Source organism: Fukomys damarensis, unplaced genomic scaffold, assembly GCF_012274545.1.
Source record: "Fukomys damarensis isolate Sample0158 unplaced genomic scaffold, DMR_v1.0_HiC HiC_scaffold_14, whole genome shotgun sequence".
Classification (NCBI taxonomy): Eukaryota; Metazoa; Chordata; class Mammalia; order Rodentia; family Bathyergidae; genus Fukomys; species Fukomys damarensis.
In genome coordinates, this window is record NW_022900926.1 from 9,804,206 (window position 1) to 9,821,752 (window position 17,547).

Sequence of the window (17,547 nt, forward strand, 5' to 3'; positions counted from 1 at the left end):
GTCTGAGCCTCATTCTGTAGTTTGATTTTTCTACGGACTGTTGCTGGATTCCCATTTTCTTACGGGTCTCATTAGTATGTGTGTATTTTGTGTTACGTGTGAGTACTTCTAGTTCATCTTCTCGAGGGCCTTGCGTTTCCATGAGATTACCTGATAGGACTCATTTAACTTTTATAGGACCTATGATTTTTATTACTGTTTCGTAAACCATGCCCCCTGCAATCTACAATTTTCCAGTCCGCTCCAGGAAGGACACCGGCTTATAAACCAAGTGACCGGCTAGAGGTCAGCTTTGTACTTTGTCACCTCCGAAGGTATTTTTCTGTATTTCACTACTGCAAAGTCGCTCTTTCATCCATCAGTGTATCTACCAATTTTTGGTTTCACGATGAACAGGAGTGGGCTTTTAGTCTGTAAAGTTTCCAGACACAAGTTGGATGAGCATTCTGCAGTTCTTGGTGACCTGATTTCTGGTAAATTTTCAATTTTTAAATTGAAAACAGAAAAATCTTAAAATACATAAAAACTTAAAGTTTGGACATATGGGAAACCATGCAATAATTCCATACATGTATACATTATGTCATGTTTAAAGTTCACATATCTGTCTCCTCCAACATCCTTTATGGTAAAAACATTGCGACTCATTTCTTCAGGCTTTTTTGAATATGTAGCACATTGTTATCTGCAGTAACTTTACCGTGCAATAATAGCATATCGGAACTTCTTACTCCTCTAGAGCTATAACCTAAAAATTGTAACATCAGATTATTAATTTTTACTGATTTGAAAATCTCTATTGCACTATATTACAGTGGCAGATTTATTTTCCACGTGCTTTGTGAATGTGATGCATAAAAAATGAACTTTATTGGCCACCATGGTGGATCACATCTCAGCATTCTGGGAGAGTGAGGCAGGACAGCTGCAGGTAGTGTCCAGTCTGGGCAACTTAGCAAGATCATAAAACCCTGTTGCAAAATAAAAATATATAAAAGGGTCAGGGATGTATCTCAGTAGGAAGATCCTGGATTCAATGCCCAGAACTGAAGAAAAACAAAAAGAATGTGTTAACATTAAACAGTATTTAGCCAGGTGCGGTGGCATATGCCTGTAATCCCAGCATTCGGGAGGCTGAGGCAGGAGGACTGCTGTGAGTTCGAGACCAGCCTGGACTACATAGTGAGACCTTGTCTCAAAAAACCAAAAAAAAAAAAAAAAAAAAAAAAAAAAACAACCAATATTTATATTTCCAGAAGAAATTTTTACTTGACCACCATGAAAGGACATTTGGGTGTACTTTCAGATTCAGACTGGTGATTATTTTACTTAGCCATTTTCTCATCAGGACTCCTAAATTCAGTTGGTGTGGATCTGAGACCTGCCAGCCATGCTATCTGGGCGTGTCAATTTGTCTGTGCCTTAGTTTGTAAAATGAGAGAATCAATAATGTTTACCTCACTTCGATGTATTGCTTACTGATTTAATTAACCCATGTCCTGTGACTAATGCTAAATAAAATGCCCAAATAACAAAAGTGTCCATGTGTTAGCAATTATTATCTTTATTCTGGCTTAGCTTTGCTCTATTTTGATACAAGATACTAGCTTCATAAACTAGCTCCACAAAGTCAGGTGGCTACCTCTCCATTTTCAGGTCTGTAAGAGTTTGAAACTTTGAAAACAATTTGTAAATATCACTTGATATTAAAATTTTTCCACTAATTCTTTAATGATTTTCCCTGTTCTCACATCCTAATTAGCTTCAAGATTTCCTTTTAGTTTTTTTTAATTTTCAATCCTCCCTTCTGCCTTGGGCTCATCTTGTTTCCTTTCTTTTTATAATTACATGATTCAAATAGTACTTAATCATTTTTTAAAATATTGGAATGACCTAAGTCTTTAAGTTGACTTTTGATCTGTTTTATTCATATCCAATAAACATTGCTAAATTTCTTTCTCATTATTAGTATAATCTACCTGGAAAACTATTTTCATTGCATTTAATTTGCAAATGAAGACTTTTAGAGATATTTATTAATTTTATAGTGATTGGCATTTTTATAAAATGTAATCAGACTTGAAATTCATAATTGATCTTAACTTATTGTACCATTTGATATGTCTCGAATTATAGTAATTTATGTTAAAATGTTATATATGTTCTACCTTGACAAACACAATTTGTAGATTAGTAAATAATAAGCTATGTTAAATATATATGATGCCATATATAACTGAACATTGTTCGATTGAATTTTTCTGTTTTCCTAATTTTTTGTATATAAATTTTTTGTTTGGCTTTATTTTGTGTATATATTTAAATAGCTTAACGCCATTGTTAGCCATAGGTTTTTTAACAATTTTTAATATTTCCAGCATGTTTTGTTATGTATACTTGAATTCATAATTACTGCTTATTTGGAACAAAAATATAATAATATAAATCATTCAATGCATCTTTATTAATGCAAAATGAGAGTGCATCACATACAATATACACAGGGCCCTAATTAAAGTCACTATAACTGTCTCTTTCTATTCTGTATACTTTCTTAACATATATTTATGTCCTTGTGTTTTTGTTTCCGGTCATTTTATATGTCTCTATTACACATTACAGTGCACATTTTTAAAAGGAATAGAATCATTGTTCATGATATGCTGCATCTTTGACATGACTCCTAGTGTTCAGTTTAATGCTTTCCACAATCATATATCCTTCCTTTTATTCCCCCTTCCTTTTTGCTGATGGACTATATTTATTGATTTTTCTCTTATTCTTTTCCAATTATTGGAAGTCTATTACTTGTATTCATTCATTCTATTTTTTTTTTTAATAAGAGACATTAACAACAAGCAACATCCTTGACAATATTATTAATGAAGAGACCAAAGATGTTTTGGGGATAATAATTCTCTTACATTCTCTTTGTATAACTGTTTAACGAGGGAAATTTAAACTGCTTTTATATCCCTCTTGTACTTCTCATATGCAATATATCCATCCCCAGGAACACATTTATTCTTTTGTCTAGTAATACTAAAGCGACGTTACCCTTGGATTATCATTGCTAAATTGTTGGTTAAGTACTATCTCTGTATCCCAAAGCCTCTTCCCCACAGTATCTTGTGATACTGTGTTGGAGAGATTTATTTTATGACCCCTCTGGTATGCATAGTTCCTGTTTTTTCTCCTCAGTGTAGGGTTTAAGGAAATTGTTCTTTCATTATTGTTCAGCCTTTCTGTAGCTGTGGTATATGGTGGCTGTAGTTTTGTAGATGATTTGAGATTTCACCTTTCTCTTTATTCTTAATATTCTGAGGGTCCCTGTCAGATTCTACATCAGCATAATTTCTTTAGTAAACTTCTATTTAAACTCCAGGGTCTTTGGTTTGAAATTTACCGATGTATATCAAGAATCTGATTTGGGGGTAAAATATGTTTTTTAAAGATATTACAACCTTAAGAGGTAAAACTTTGTGTTCATTTTTTAAATGTGGATATGTGATGCCTCTTCCTGTAGGTTCGGCCCCTGGATCCTGTCATTGCAAAGCGGGCTTTGGAGGGGTGAGCTGCGATCGCTGTGCCAGGGGTTACGCTGGCTACCCCAACTGCCAGCCCTGTAACTGCAGCGGCTCAGGGAGCACAGACGAGGACCCTTGTCTTGGGCCGTGTAACTGCAAGGTACGTTATTTTTTCCAGTAGTGTCCCACTGCCAAGACAGAAAGTCACTTCCCTCGGCTTCTAGGTTACGCTGGCTGGGATTAGGCAATTGCGACATCTCCTGTAAATGCCTCCGGTCTACTCTGCAGGTGGTACTCCTACAAGTGTCCTTATATGCTTACCAGATCACTTTAGTAAGTCACCGACCATTTATCTAAAAACTACAGCTATCTAGAAGATAAATCATCTTGAGAGACTGTATCATTTTATAACAAAAGGACTTTTCTCCCCATTGCCAATCTATTGTTATATTAAAATTTTTATATATGCATATATAATATATATACTAGACACATATATATCACTAGAAATAGCAACCCTTTAACATTACATTCAGATCTACTACTTCTTTGCAATTAATTCTTAAGATAATTTTGTCAAGGGCTTCCTTCTTGATTTTTAAATAATCCCCTAAAATTTGAATTCAGATAGGTGTTACAATTCTCACCATTTTCAACTCTTCTGCTTAATATCCAAAGTCTAAGAAGGCCTCATGGAATTGATTAAAGGCTCAATATTTCCTCTCAAGAGTACTTTTAGAATTGTGACTTTATTTGTTGCACATGCTTGGCTAATAGCTCATCATGGTAACACCAAGGGAGGCATTACACCTGCCGCGTGTGCACTCACAGGAAACACAGAGACACGAACAAGTGTAAAATGATAACCTTGACTAAGTTTATAATGATTGGTTCCATAATATGGTTTTGTACATAGCTACATTACCTAGAGAGTGAGCAGTTCTTTGAAAAAGTGAGCGTGCTGTAATGAGATACCAATGAAAAGAACTTTATTTCCTCTGTTTACAAACATAGGTGGGCTTTACTAAAAGAAATGCTACTGTTATTAATTTATGAGGCTTATGTAGACAGCTGTAAATATTGGATGGCAGATACATCTATATGCATTCATGGGCATTCTAACATGAAGTTATTTCAGTTAAAGTGCATATGCATTGAGAAAAGGATGTCTGAATTATCGAGCTAAACACTATAACAGTTAAAAAGCAGACATGTTGGAAACAGCCCATTTGCCCATCTGTTGGAAACTGGATAAAGAAGATGTGTTTTTTTTATAAAATGGAATATTACTCAGGTTCCATTTGACCCAGCCATTCCTCTGCTGGGTAAATTTCCAAAAGAACTAAAAGAATCATATCACAGTGATATATGCACACCCATGTTTATAGCGGCACAGTTTGTAATAGCTAAAACTTAGAAACAGCCCATTTGCCCATCCCTTGGAAACTGGATAAAGAAGATGTGCTTTTTCTATAAAATGGAATATTACTCAGCCATAAAGAACGAGAAAATAGATTCATTCATAGGAAAATGGATACATATTGAAGATATACTCCTAAGTGAAATAAATAAGGCACACATGTGTAAATACCGAATAGTTTCTCTGGTGTGAATAATCTGCAATAATACAGAAGATCCTAATAAGATTACTGACACTTAGAAATGGGAAGAAAGGAGCTAAAGGTGTAGGGAAGGTAGGATGAGTAGGGGAAGGGTAATAAGGGAAAAGAAAAAAATGTGAGATAAAGAAAAGATGGAAATAAAGTGCTTGTAGATGGGGAGGGGAGGAGGGGGTGAAGGGAGGGCAGGGGTAAGGGGAAAAATGAGAATCAAGACCTGTCATGTAGAGGTACAAGATCCCAACAATGAATGCAACTGTACTGTATCCCTAAAATGTACCAATAAACTCAATTAAAGCTGAAAAAAATAAATTAAAAAAAGCAGACATGTACTGTATGAGGAGCAAATTATGTACCTGTGTTGATTTACTGAGACTGGGAACCTGGATACTTACTGGCCACACTGGTGATCAGGAAACCCAGGAGCCCATGGAGAAGGTCTGCCGTGTACTGGAAGAAAGCAAATTTTCTAGGTTTGGTATTTAGCATTTCAATATTATCTGAAATGAAAAATTGCTATTGCAGAACAAGACCAGACACTGATTGTGAGTGATTGCTTCCTTAAGGGCCCTTTCCCTCTCTATCCTAAATGTTTTCTGGGTAATTCTACAGACCTTCCAATCTCTTCTCTAATATGTACCCAAACACCTAGTGCATACTTTTATTCCATTCCCACAATTCTGCAGCCGTTTCTAACCCGCACTTGCTCAAGTAAAGGACAGGGTAACCTAGGCTTACCATAGAAAGGAAGCTACCTGAGTCTATAGAATATAGGAAATCAGACGGAAAGGGGGAAAAAAGAAGCATTTTTGTATATCTACCATGCAGAGAAAAGTGATGCCTGGTAGGCTGAATAAAAGTAATAACCAAAGAGGCAGCCTCATTTTGTTCATTGCCTTTAGGAAATGCAGCCAGAAAGGCTAGCGTGAGAGAGCTGTCGTGATTAGCAGACGTAGAGGGAAAACTCCTGAGCTGCTAATACCAGCTCTCTGCCTGACTCCGTGTTGTACAGAGAGTGATTATAATCCTAATAAGAAAAATGCCTCCCACAAAGACACTTGAAGCTCTGCAAAGGCAATTAAAACAGTAACATAAACAGCAATTAAGAAATCATAAAACAGATTGAAAAATTAAGTGAATAGCATCATTAAGAGAAATGTCTTTCAACTCTAACTTTTTAAGTAGAAAAGTATCAGCTCTTAAAATTTTTTTTTTCTGGGATAAAACTTGTAGAAAGCAACTGTTTAAAAAGATCTCTATGATTGTACAAATTATAAATTATACACATATAACAAATGAATTAGCACAATTATATGACAATATATAATGAATTTTATCACAATGTGCATGCAATCTATAATTAAGTGCCTGACACTTCTTGTTTACAAGAAAAATCAATATCTGAATATTTCAACATACTAAGAAACACTTACCAAAGTAGAGAAGAAAGCAGCATTTCCCTCTATTTCATGACAGCACGATTTGGCACAAGTGCATTGACTTATCATTAAAAACAACATGAATTAGGGCTGGGGATTTAGCTCAGTGGTTCGGTGGCCTACCTTGCAAGCACACAGGACCCGAGTTCAATCCCTGATACCCCCAAAAAAAAAAACAAAAAAAACATGAATTAAAATGCTACTTATGCAAAATTTTATTGGCAACTGAAATTCAAAGAAATTGTAGCATTTTGGTTGATTAGGAATATCTACTCACGTACATACAGTAATGATATGGAGATTAGTAATATAGAATAAGTATTTATAAATATATGAATTACATGTAAAATAATGTCTATGAATATTCATTTCCAATGACTGCATTAACAATACACACTTGAACTTTTACTCCATTAACCCAACACAATTAGAGTATTTCAGGGTTCATAGAAAAGAAATATCTCACTTATCGAAGTGCTTTATTATTCAATGTTTTCTACTGTGAGTCTTAAATGACCAATACTCTAAATGCCATGCTGAGTGGCTGGAGACACTTCTTGTTTTGTTTCTGCTATTTCAAACACACAGTTATGCTGGATAAACAGAAAAATTGAAAAACATTTAGATTCTGGGAAAAAAGGAACATTTCAAGGTGTCCACTCCAGGAAAGGAATTGAAGTAAAGCACAAGCTCCAGCCACACTGAGCAGTGAGGGCCACGGAGTCGTGCATGTCAGACTAGGCTTAGTTTTAGGATGGAGGCTAGAGACTGGGGGTTAAAGCTTTCCCTAGGACTTGATGGAGAGAACTGACAACTGACTGACTTTCAGCAGGGCCTTTGGAAATCCTTTCTGACAGTAAAAGGGGAACTAGAAAATTCTTCCTGCCAATTTGGAGAGGCAGATGGGAAACTCTTTTTTCTTTAGGTATCTGGGTCAGTAAAACTTAGTGCCTTGTGAGGAATCCAGTTCCCAAATGGGAGTGCCACGTGGGAATGGGGGTCTCTCTTATTCTCTCTTTATTTGCTTGAGTTCTGTGATAAATCAAGCAAATAGTTTGCTCAAGGAAAAGCTATATTGGAGGGAACACAGCTTTAACTGAAAATGGGCTCATAGTAAAGCAGTACAGTGAATAAAAAGAAAATAACTACAAAAGGAAATTGATAGCCACAAATATCAGAATATTTGTATCCTAAGAACTAAAGAATAGTCTGTAAAAAAAGTCATATAATCTGAAAATGTCATGCTATTTTGTCATATAAGTTCTAAAAAATAGAAATATGTCAAATATACCATCATGAAAACATGATACAAGTTTAAGCAGGTGAGGAATAAGAAAAATACTACAAAACAGGGTGACATATTAAAATAAAAGAATAAACTGGTTTAGTAAAAAAAAATGTAATGTATACATATATAGTCAATATATTAGTTGAACAATAGATTAGACACTGCTGTATGGATAATTAAAAGTATGATCTTAAGGAACTTGCTTATTATATAGCATAAGAAGATAAAGAAGTAAAAATATTAAACTGATTAGAACAGATACTGCACTTGATCTTAGCCAAAAGGCTAAGAAGTGATTAAAGAAGTAAAAAGAAGATCTTAAGTGCCTCACAAAAATAATTAGATTCCACATGAGTTTGGCAGGATTTACCAATTTATTTTAGGAACAATATTGAATCCAGAAGGAAGTTTCATTAGAAGACAGGAAACAAAAATCAATCTATGAAAACAGTAATATGTCTATGCATCAGGGACAACCAAACAGGAAACGTAACAAGAATATTTCGACAGCAGTACACGCTTTATGAAAACTAGAAATAAATGTTTTTAAAATGCTGTCCTAAAAAAATGATTGAAGAATGTAAAATAAATATTAAAATGCAAAGATAGATGATAATACCCAACACCAATGAAAATCCAGGAAAGTGAAATGTTTACTACTTTAGGTGAATCGGTGTCAGGACTTCCGAAGCCATTGGCATCATCTAGTCCTTGTGAGATGACAGAACCCTCCCGTTCAACCATTTCATGTCTAAATAGCCATGATAAATGCAACCATAGTTTTAAAGTGATACAGAAAAAGATGTTCAGCACAAGCCACTAGCTATAATGAAAATATTTCATAATAAGTATCAAATATTTTAACTAACAATATTATTTGAACTGTAGCTGTTATGAGAGACAAAGTCCAGAATGTTAAAAACTTTACATTTGTAATTTAGATTCAGGATCAAACATACACTTCATGGAAAGCTCATTCTAGAAACGCTCAGGGTTTAAGTCTGACAAGTTAACGAGGTGATCATTTGGGTACAAAGATGAAAAAGAAGAAAGTGATCCAAAACCAATGAAAAGGTTAATGCATCGTAAAAACCCTGTGGGAAAAAAGCACGGAAAATCTCTACATGCGAAAGGATAGAAGCAACCAGAAAACAATCCCTCAGTAGTATTTTTTCAGTAAAGATTCTCCTTGAGCAACATTAGTCGTGTTCTTCTGAGCCCTCTCTTTTACTCCATTTCCCTTTGGGCCAGGTCCTCACGTGTGGCTCCGCTGTAGCGAGAATCCTGCTACCTCCGTTTATTAAAGACCCCCTCTTTCTTAGTATCTGAGCACTCAAGTTTGCCCTCAGCATGCATCCTTTCAGTTGCTTTGACAAGAATCACCCCTACCCTTGATGTTTCCTTGTAGCAATTTCCACAAACTAAACGCCAGGTAGTCCTAAGCTGTAGATGCTAATTTATCTTTGCTGAATGTAGAATGAAGCCCAGTTCTATACTGAGGTCTCTTTTCACCTATTACCATAGCTGCCGATTAAAATCTCTTTTTATTTCAGCCAATATCTGGTTAGGAGTTTTATTATTTTTGACAATATCAAAAGCTCGGCTTGCAAAAGTGAAAACCAATATTCATTTATTTTCTTTTCTCCCTAACATAGCAAATATACATTATCTAGCCTTGGAACAGGATGTTCAAAGAGTAAGCACTCAACAAATACTGCTGATTAACTAATCATCTTTCCATTTGTTAAGTTTTTTAATATTGGGATGCATTAGAATGAAGGCCATAATGGAAGAAAACCTGTACTTGACTACACACTTCCAAAAAGCCCAGCATGACTGCAAAATTTCTGGAGCAATTATCACAAAAAATAACTTAAATGTCACTGTAGATATTCTTGGTACATTGTCAATAGAATTCCCAGGTGATTAACAATCACAGTTAAACATGTACTGCTAAAGTTGTGCCTAATTTATAAGGAGGAAGCTTCATGAGAAAGAATGCAGGAAAACTATTGTGACTCTATTTATCTAGAGAGAAACTGTACCAAGTAAACTAGAGCAAAAAGAACATTGCTATCGGCCCCACAGAATATGACTTCAAAAAATCAAAAGTAAGAGAAACTAGTAAAATTCTTGGAATTCAACTTTTTTTTCATTGGAAAAGACTGGCTCAGGAAAAAGACATCAGCAACTTCTATAAATGGTTTTTGTAGGATAGGCCGCAACATATTTAATCAGGCATTCTACTAATATGTTCATTGGAAAATGAGTCTAAAAGAAACATTTTTTCCCTAAGGGAATGAAAATTGGTTCTTGAAGGGCAAAAAACATTCATGTTTCACATGAAGCCAACATACTCACACAATATGTCAATACACAGAGTATTTCTGCAAGATTAAAACCCCATGGTGGGGATTATTATGAAAAAAAAATGACTGAACTCTCTCTTTAGGGACATGGTAATGAAAATACATTTGAATAGACTGAGGATGTTGGTCTGAAGTAAAGTGATACTTTTTAATATAACAGTATGAATGGATGTGAAAATATTAATTATACAATGGAAAAAATAATGGACTATGATTGATTATGTTCATGTTTAATATAATCAATGAGAACAATGGTTCAGTGGTTTGGAATTTCTGGACATCATCCTACTTTATCCATTGGTTTCAGTGTAAAAATTATCATTAAGTATGCAAATTAAAAATAATAAGTAAACGCTAAAGAATAAAATGTTTTTCAAAATTGACAGAAGTTATCCAGTGCAAATCCTAATTTAATAGAATAGACCTCATAGATAGAATAGACCTCACTTTTTTAGGTAAACGTTTAAAGTGCCTTATGGAAATATATTAAATTATGTTCAGAATTCCTTTTAAAGTTGATCAATACAAAGAAGTGATAGAATAGTAGTTAAAGAAAGATGGATCTCGTGATAATTCCGGTGTATGTCTTTCAGACGACACTCTCACTGTCACTGTTCACTATTTAGGACCAATTATCCCACCCGTGCTTTAGGAACTGAACTAGAAAGTCACAAGGAGTAAGATGTGGGCCCTGCCAATCTTTTAATACAAAGAATAAGCAAAGAACAACAATGATAGTTTTACTGTTTGTATTTATCTAATTTTTTTTTTCTGCAAATGGCCTTTAGTAGATTACCATGCCTAATAACATTTCAATGGAAAGACAGTGCTGGAGAAGCCCATTATCTTTTTACCATGGAAACTGTCTTTTTCTGTTCCACCTTGTGGCTTCTCTGGCTTGCTTGTAGGGACACAGAGGACTCTGGTGATGGGACTGGTGGGCAGTCGCAGAGGGTGTTCTCTGTACCCCTTAGAACACCGATTTCCTTTGACCTTCTCTTACGTTATCTTTGTACTTCTTTGATGTCACTTGCTATCATTCTCTTAGGGCAATTTTACAGCCTCAATAATCATCTGATGAATGAGTCCTTTAAACAATGGGAAACATGAGAAATAATGTGCACGGTGCTTATTGATAACTTGATATTGAAAGAAAAGGAAATCAAATTCCTCAAGGTGCTCTACACAAAGCACATGTTTCACATTTAATTTGGGAGCTAAAAAGTTTACATCTTGGACCATTCGTATCAAGAGGATTTTCCAAGAATCAGCCAGATACGCAGTCAGGGCTGAGTGGTAGATGAAGGTTTATGAGTCACAGAGAAGTTCTGCAAAAGCAGTGATGCCCCTGGAAACTTGTGCAAAGAATGGTAACTGAGATGACCAGGATCGATATGTCAGCATGAATTTCAGGAGTTAACTAAAAAGAGATTTATTTGGCATGCAGGAAAAAGATGGGGAACCTTTGTCACATAGAAGCCCTGGAACAATTCACTTCTGTCTTTGAATTGAACTACTCCCTATTAAATAAAACACAGTAAATATCAGACTGTGGTGTTCTCTATTAATCACCATTTTAAACCTATGTTTTTATAAAAGCAAAATTTCAAAATGCAATCTTAGAAATAAGAAATTACTGATATATCTACATATACACTGTCTTGAGGGAGTTTAGTGAAGGAAAAAAATCATAGAATCTGATATGGCTAGTTAGTTTTCTGTATGATGAAAGAAAAGTTCTGGTCAGCTAAAAAGCTTTTGGGCAGGGGTATGAGGAAAACATGAGAACCAAGATCTGTCATGTAAAGGTACAAGATCCCAAGGATGAATGTAACTGTACTGTATACCTAAAAGGTACCAATAAACTCGGTAAGATTAAAAAAAAAATAAAAAGCTTTCCTCCTTCATTTTTCATCTTCTTATCGACCTCAAAAGGCCCTTTAAGTATGCCATAAATAATGATTTATAAGTATAACTTATATCCACCTTATTTACTGTTTAGTTGTTTTAAATTTATCTTCAGTAAAGCCTTAGAAAAATCAAAGCCTAGCCATTTGGAGTGGAGTGAATCTACCTCAGTCTGATAAGGACCACTAAAAGAAAAGCTCTTGATAAATTAAATTTAACTCTGTGTCTTCAAACAAAGAAAAATTCGTGAATCAGACAGCACTCAGAACCAGAAGAAATTCAGGGACCTCTGCTCTCAAGTAGGCAGTAAGTGTGAGTAGACGAAAACAAAAATAAAATAAAAATAGCTTGAGTGGTTAAATCTAAACATCTGTCTTCTCTGTAGATGGCCTGGTGAATCGATTGGCTAAAGCTCAGCTGTTTGTGATTGGCTGAGACCTGAATTTCTGTTATAATAAACAGACTTCGAAATTCAGTTTTCAACCTTCTGAAAAAATGTTAGGTTGCAGTTCATTTTGCAGAGACTCGTGGTAGAGAAACACCCTTGAGCCAAATTTAATTCAGCAGGAACTACAGCCAACAAAAGCAAAAGCATGGTACAGACTGAAGAATAAAAAGTGGGACTGTAAAGCCGGGCATGGTGATGCACTCCTATAACCCCAACACTCGGGAGGCTGAGGCAGTAGGATTGCCACGAGTTTGAGACCAGCCTGGGCTACATAGTAAGTTCAGGGCCACCCTGAACTAGAAAGGGAGGCACTGCCAATAAAAAAGAACAGAAAAAAGAGGGGGAGTGTGTAAACTTAAAGTTGTGGCACTACACAGACACGCAGCCAGGTCCACTGGATGAGGACGTTTTGAGTGATGATAATGGTTTATGAACAGGATTGAAGTGCATCGGGCCTGGGAAGACAAAGCAGGTTAGCTTGAAGACTTGCAATGGGGTTTAAAATATATTGGTTCAGAGTTTGTCACAGTAACAACACAAAGCTACCACCTCGCTACCATGTTCTCCAAAGTACAGATGCGCTATCATCGTATCCAGCTGAGTCGGTTTCCTCGGGGTCAGCGCTTGGCTAGCATGCTGCACAGAGCTCAGAGACGCTGTTTTATTTATGTTTCCATTTATTACATGAAAGATTACAAATTGAAATCATTAAAGCCAGAGATGCTCCAGAAAAAGTCCAGGGGAAACAAAGCGCAAACCCGCGTTACCCTCTTCAGTGAAGGCGTGCAGAGCACAGAACTCTCCGCACATCATGTGCTCCCCTAGATTGCTAACTTGGGAAGCTCACCCAAGTTGCAGCGTCAAGGCTGGATACTGGGGGACTGTTATATAGATATGGAAAGCTTATTTAACAAACCTTAACTTCGCAGACTCCCATACCCCAGAGTTCAGACGGATGTAACAGGGCCCCTCCCCTTCAATTAAATAAAAAGGTGTTTACTGCAGTGTCAAAATGCCAGATGTGACCCCATGCTGCAGGGTACAAAGACAGTCCTACCAGGCAGGATATTCTAAGGGTTTACTTGGTGCCTCCCTGTGACGTATTCATTGTCGTTTTCAGGATTTAAGCACCCCGAGACTGTTGATTTAACCCAACACTGCATCATGTACAAATGAAAGAGTTTTATGCTCCGCTCTCTCACGTTTCACAGTCATTTTACCTGCTTCTGTCGCATCTCAAAGATAGTTCTGTTGATTTATTTCCTGCTGGATGCCTAGTAACAACTTAACAATTTCTGGGGGATAAGATTCCTGTCTCTTAAGACAACCTTGAGTATCTGTTATAACAGGGTAGGGATGCCGGGTTGCTAGTGTTAAGTAATGTTACTAGCAAGTAAAAAGTATTCAGGGCACTTATTTGAAAGAATAAATAATAAATGGACCTTTCCTTTTTTTCTATTAACTCTTGTCCCCAAATATCTTTGGTAGCATGGGCTCTCATTCTATCTCTGCCAACAAACTGACTTTTTAAACCGTGCTCCAAAGTTGAGGTGAAACTCTACTCCTGCTGTAAAGCCTCCTGAATCCTTCATAGCAGTAATCAGCACTTTCTGATGTTCCCATGACTTAATTATCTTCTGGAATCTACTTACCAGTTCTACCTTGCCTTATAGTCAATTGTGAGTGCATTTTTTAAAAAAATCCAAGTATCTTTGAAGACAGAGCCGTGGACCTATTCATCTTTTACAGTAGAACTAGTAGTTTACTAGAATTACCCTAATGTGCTGTACTGCAGGGTATTAAGTTAAATTGAATATGCAATTATTTAATCATAATTTTAAGGGTCATATTACCAGGCTGATAGAGCTAAATAAGATATAACTAATATCTAAAATTTCCTGTGGCTGAACTCAGTCTGAATCTCAGAAAAGTGGTGTTATTTGCTTTCAAATTAGACTAAAGGAACAGTAGATTGAAACAAGTACAAAAGGACGTGGTGTCTGGAATGACAGCACAATGTTCTCTACAGGACAAGCTTAATCATAAATGTGTTTCAATACCCTGCCTGTGTACCCCTTGGGAGGTTCTCCCTTCAATACTTTAGGGATTTATCTCTCCACGCAGTTTTAAATGTTTAGTTTTGCTGACATCTATCACCTCACAATATCTGAAATCAACCTTAGAAATTAAAACTGGCAAGAATGTTAGGAGTGGGACTTCAGTTTGTGTACAAATCAGGTCTAATGTTTAACTCGTAAAACAGGGCAAGAGGCAGCTCCTTGTTAAGCACCCTCACCAGTGAAGGTGAGTCATGAAAATTAAGAGCCAAAAAGTTAATTTTAAACAAGTTCCCTTGAATCTAAAGACCTCTTTATTTATTCTTATAAATGTGTCCTTATTTTGTGCCATTTTCTCTTTTCTGTTTTTACCTAAATGGTCTCAGATTTTATCAAGCCTACGATTTTTCCCAATCCTTGCTTACTAAAACCATTTTTACTGAGCATCTACCTTGTGCATAGCACTTTGGTATGCATAAAGATCATTACCACTGAGAGGTTCATTTAATCATAATGAACTTCTGTGAAGGTAATGCTCAATGTTGTATGAGGAACCTCTTTTATTTTCTGCTAATGTAAAAATAGGATTTCATCCTCTGGACAGATTATGCTATAAGACTGAAGAGAATAATCTGTAAAAACCTAGTCATATGTTTTAGTGGTTTTACTAAACTGATATATAACGGACAGTGTACTATAATCCCATTACTTGGGTGGCTGAGGCAGGAGGATCCCAAATTGGAGACTCACCTTGGTAACTTAGTGAGACAGTCTCAAAATAAAATCAAGGAGGGTGGGATACAGCTCTGGGACAGCCCTGCATTGAGCCACCAGTATTGCAAAAGGAGATCAGGGAGCTGTAGAAACATGGGTGAGAGGAAAATTAGTTCTCCAAGGAAAGGAAAGCTTTAAGATTGAAATAGTAAAGGAAATCCAAGCCTGAGAGGAAATGTGGAGTAAATGCATTTTAGATGACATCAAAAATCTGTTTTCTGGACCTCGGGGAGCATTCACTTGGCAGTGTCGGTGGAGATCAGCCAGACTTTAAATTGGGAGATTACACCCTTCCCAGTTGTGCATTATGCAGTCAGCTCTTGCTGGATGAGTCTACATGCAAACCGCACTCAGAGCGCTGAGGCTGGGGTCACAGAGATTGCCGGGAGAGCAGGCAGTGAACAGGAATAAATTTTCCCCATTTTATCTCTATCTGACTGGCTGGACCAGTGTGTTCAAGGAAGCCCTGTTAACTGTTAACCAAGGAAAGCTTTCCTCCTTCCCTACTTAGTTTGATCAGAGAAATACTGTATTTCCTCAGTTTCTCTGTATGTCAAATTAGCATTTGCCTCATGTACATGCATTTTTAATCTGTATTATGAAAAAGGTTTCACAGTGGTATCATTCCAATGAAATGTAAGCATAAGTTATATGTTTTAGGATGAAATTTCTCAGTAACAGGGAACAAAGGACTCACCTGGCTTCATGCTAGTCAGACCAGCATATTCTTGTATTTTATCATGACAGTGACTCTACATGCTTACCATACATGAAGCTCAAAATCCTAACTCTGAGTACAGTAGATTAACATCAAATAAGCTTTCACCTCAGTTTGGTTAGGAAGGGTAGACAGCTTAACAAGTTCATGAGCAAGTGTTTAAAAATAATATCATACTTTATTGAGAAGGTAAAATGAAGAAGGTACAGTTACCATTTTCCTTACACAGACATACACGAAACTCGTAATTGTGAAGGTATTTTAGTCTCTTCCTTATATTATCCAACACTTCCTGTTTAAAGGAGGAAAGGTTTATTCTGCCTCATAGTTTGTAGAGGTTTCAGTCCATGCTCTCCTGGCTCTGAGGCAGCATGGCAGCAGCAGAGATGGCCTGGTGGAGGGAAAGCTGCTCGCAGAAAAAGGGAGGAGCCAGGAAGGGCAATAGTCCTTCCGGGTCACATCCACAGTGACCTGCCTCTTCAGACCAGACGCCACCACCCAGCAGCAAGTCGGCTCTAAGCTTCCAGACCATTGGGGATTTGGAGGCCATTTTAGATCTAAACCAGACAGAGCGCACCTCTCTACCTCTCTTCTTGTTGCTAATGCCCCTCTTTCTTTACAGGAGAATGTTGAAGGAGGAGACTGCAGTCATTGCAAATCTGGCTTCTTCAATTTGCAAGAGGATAATCCAAAAGGCTGCGATGAGTGTTTCTGTTCAGGAGTTTCAAACAGATGTCAGAGTGCCTACTGGACCTATGGCAATGTAAGGAGTGCCCTGCCCTTTAATCTCCTGTGCTGCTCCATAGCTCTTCTTTGCTGCTGCCTTTGTTCTTTGTAAGATTTTTTAAAGTATATTGTATTGAGCTCCTTAAGTTTTTGAAGAAAAGCTGATAGGCTTGTCTTCATATACTATCACTGTGTCTTCATTTCAAGCTTTGTCATTGGTAACCAAACTCTTAGAATCAGTAGACACTGCCCTTTTCAATCTCCACAATGAGTACATGAAACAATAGTGGGATTTGTTTTAATCCCCAGAAGACAGTATATGATAGAAAGAGCATGACATTATAACATAAACATTATATTTTCTATTCGTTTATATATCTTGTATACAATTTAGAAAAATTCCTTTGTCATTATTCTATACAGTTCATATTATCCATCAGCTTTTTGTTATTATTTAATGCTTTTTAGGCCTTCTCACTATTAAAAGTGGCAATAAAAAAGGCAATAAGTTTGGATGATCCCTTCACTTTTAGTTAATTTAAAATTTTAAAAATTATTACCTAAACTAGTCATAGACAACTTGCCACCTATTTTCTCTCCCTCCTTCTCTCTCACTTTCTCTTTTCTTCCTTCATTCTTACTTTCTTATCATCTTTCTTCCTTTGTTTGTTCTT

At 36.4% G+C, this 17,547-nt stretch overlaps 1 protein-coding gene and 1 pseudogene across 3 annotated transcripts in view; one reads left to right on the plus strand and one right to left on the minus strand.

Moving 5' to 3' along the window:
• Positions 1-17,547, plus strand: part of Lama2 (laminin subunit alpha 2) — a 563,701-nt gene that overhangs the window by 238,060 nt on the left and 308,094 nt on the right. For all 3 annotated transcript variants that reach the window (XM_033763224.1, XM_033763225.1, XM_033763226.1), the window contains 2 exons: positions 3,527-3,687; positions 16,770-16,910. In XM_033763224.1, the coding sequence (XP_033619115.1) occupies positions 3,527-3,687; positions 16,770-16,910 (302 nt within the window). The remainder of the gene's footprint in view (positions 1-3,526; positions 3,688-16,769; positions 16,911-17,547) is intronic.
• On the minus strand, positions 8,068-8,170 carry LOC117286078 (annotated as a pseudogene).